Below are 2088 nucleotides of genomic sequence, written 5' to 3'. Positions count from 1 at the left end.
TTTAAATTACATTGGAATTGGATAGTGGATAATTGGCTTACCTAATGGGTTGGATTAGGTGCCATCACGACTAGTTGGATTTTGGGTCATGACAGATTTTCACCCTAATGATCTTATGTCATTGTTTAAACGACATTCTAATTTTAAGCAAATAGCTCTCAAATTATCCTTATGATAATTTTGCTTAAAATCATGTTTCATCTCCTCACATCACTAAGATAAGGAGGCGGTTTCCTGTATGAGAAGGCCAACCTCTTGTCTACCCGACATACTTTTCAAAAAGAGTAAAGAATGCACATAACATTCAACAATAAAAATATATGTATGTAAATCAACTTTATTTATAATCAAATAACATTAGTTTTGTGAACACGGGAAAAATAAATAACAAAATAAAGTATCTCAGAGTCTACGTAAGCCTTGAGACCTAATGTGTCTCACAAATGCATCTCTAGACAAAGGCTTGATCAATGGATCTGCTAACATATCTTTTATAGACACATACTTCACATTCACTACCTTGTGTCTAACCATGTCTCTCGCATAGTTATACTTGATATCTATATGTTTGGTTTTACAATGAAACTTAGGGTCCTTGGTAGAGGATATTGCAGCCTCACTATCACTGTAGACTAACACTGGTTCAGTATTTTTAGCGATATCCAACAAGTGCTCCAAGAACATTTTCGACCAAACAACTTCTTGTGCTGCTGATGCTAGAGCCACGTATTCAGCTTCCATCGTAGATAGTGATACACATGATTTTTTCTTACTACTCCATGATATGGCACCATCACTGAGTAAGAAAATATATCCTGAGGTAGACTTCCTTTCATCTAAATCTCCTCCATGATCAGCATCACTGTATCCAACTAATCGCAGATCCTTGCAGCCTTGGTAACAAAAGGCATAATCAGCAGTTCCCTTAAGATATCTCATGATCCTCTTTACTGCTTGCCAATGTGCTAAACCTGGGTCAGTTTGATATCTACTTACCAAGCCAACTGCTTGATAGATATCAGGTCTAGTGCACACCATATCATACATTAGACTTTCGACTGCGCTCCTAGAAGGATCTCGGCTCATTCTTTCTGTCTCTTCAGGAGTCTTAGGACTCATCTGACTTCCCAAGGTATGGCCTTTACTGATAGGAGTTTCAACTAGGTTACTATTTTATATATTGAATCGTTCAATAACTTTTCTAATGTAATTCTCTTATCAGAGATACAATAGTTTCTTTGGACGATCTCTTGAAATCTTAACTCCAATAATATATGCAACTTCACCCATATCTTTCATCTCAAATTGAGATGACAACCATGACTTTATCTCGGTTATAAATTCCTTATCATTTCTAGCTATAAGTATGCCATCTACATACAATGTTAAAATCACAAGCTTGTTCCTTGATCTTTTGGTATAAACGCAATGGTCTTCATCCATCATGGTAAAGCCATTGGATACAACAACATTCTGAAAGCGTAAATACCACTTCCTTGAAGATTGTTTGAGGCCATAAATAGACTTCAAAAGTCTACAAACCTTTTGTTCATGGCCCTTTTCAATGAAACACTTAGGTTGTTCCATATAGATTTCTTCATCTACTTCTCCATTGAGAAAGGCAGTTTTTACATCCATCTGATGTAATTCAAGATCCAAGCTTGCAACAATAGCTAGAACCAGGCGAACTAAGGTAAATCGTACAACAGGCGAGAAAGTCTCTTCGTAGTCTATTCCTTTCTGTTGTGTATACCCTTTCGCCACCAGTCGAGCCTTATACCTCTCAACTGTTCCATCAGCCTTGAGCTTAATTTTGAGAACCCATTTGCTCCCAATTGCTTTGCGTCCTTCAGGGAGGTCAACTAGTTTCCAAACTTTGTTGACTCTCATAGACTCCAATTCATCTTCCATTGCTTTTGTCCATTTATCCTTAGAAGGGCATGAGAGAGCCTCTTTTACATTTTTAGGCTCGTTTTCTTCTTGTAGGAGCATCATAAATAGTTCGCCGCCTTCAACATCAAATCGTTGACGGGGAATCTTTTTACGAGAATCGTGTCTTATTTGTGATTCATCATTACTCCCATTTAG

The 2088-nt window shown here is 37.3% G+C and overlaps 1 protein-coding gene across 1 annotated transcript; it reads right to left on the bottom strand.

The window, feature by feature from the left end:
* Positions 1–402: 402 nt before the first annotated feature.
* LOC117274797 (secreted RxLR effector protein 161-like) lies at positions 403–1119 on the bottom strand. Its single transcript, XM_033654160.1, has one exon. It carries the CDS (start codon positions 1117–1119, stop codon positions 403–405), a length of 717 nt encoding a protein of 238 aa, XP_033510051.1.
* Between the last annotated feature and the right edge of the window lie 969 nt (positions 1120–2088).

The sequence above is a fragment of the Nicotiana tomentosiformis genome, chromosome 12 (assembly GCF_000390325.3).
Source record: "Nicotiana tomentosiformis chromosome 12, ASM39032v3, whole genome shotgun sequence".
Classification (NCBI taxonomy): Eukaryota; Viridiplantae; Streptophyta; class Magnoliopsida; order Solanales; family Solanaceae; genus Nicotiana; species Nicotiana tomentosiformis.
Note: the sequence above shows the minus strand (reverse complement) of the source record. Positions and strands in the feature narration are given on the sequence as shown.

Coding starts and splice junctions, on each gene's coding strand:
- LOC117274797 (XM_033654160.1), bottom strand. CDS start 1,119: ATGAGTCCTAAGACTCCTGAAGAGACAGAAAGAATGAGCCGAGATCCT.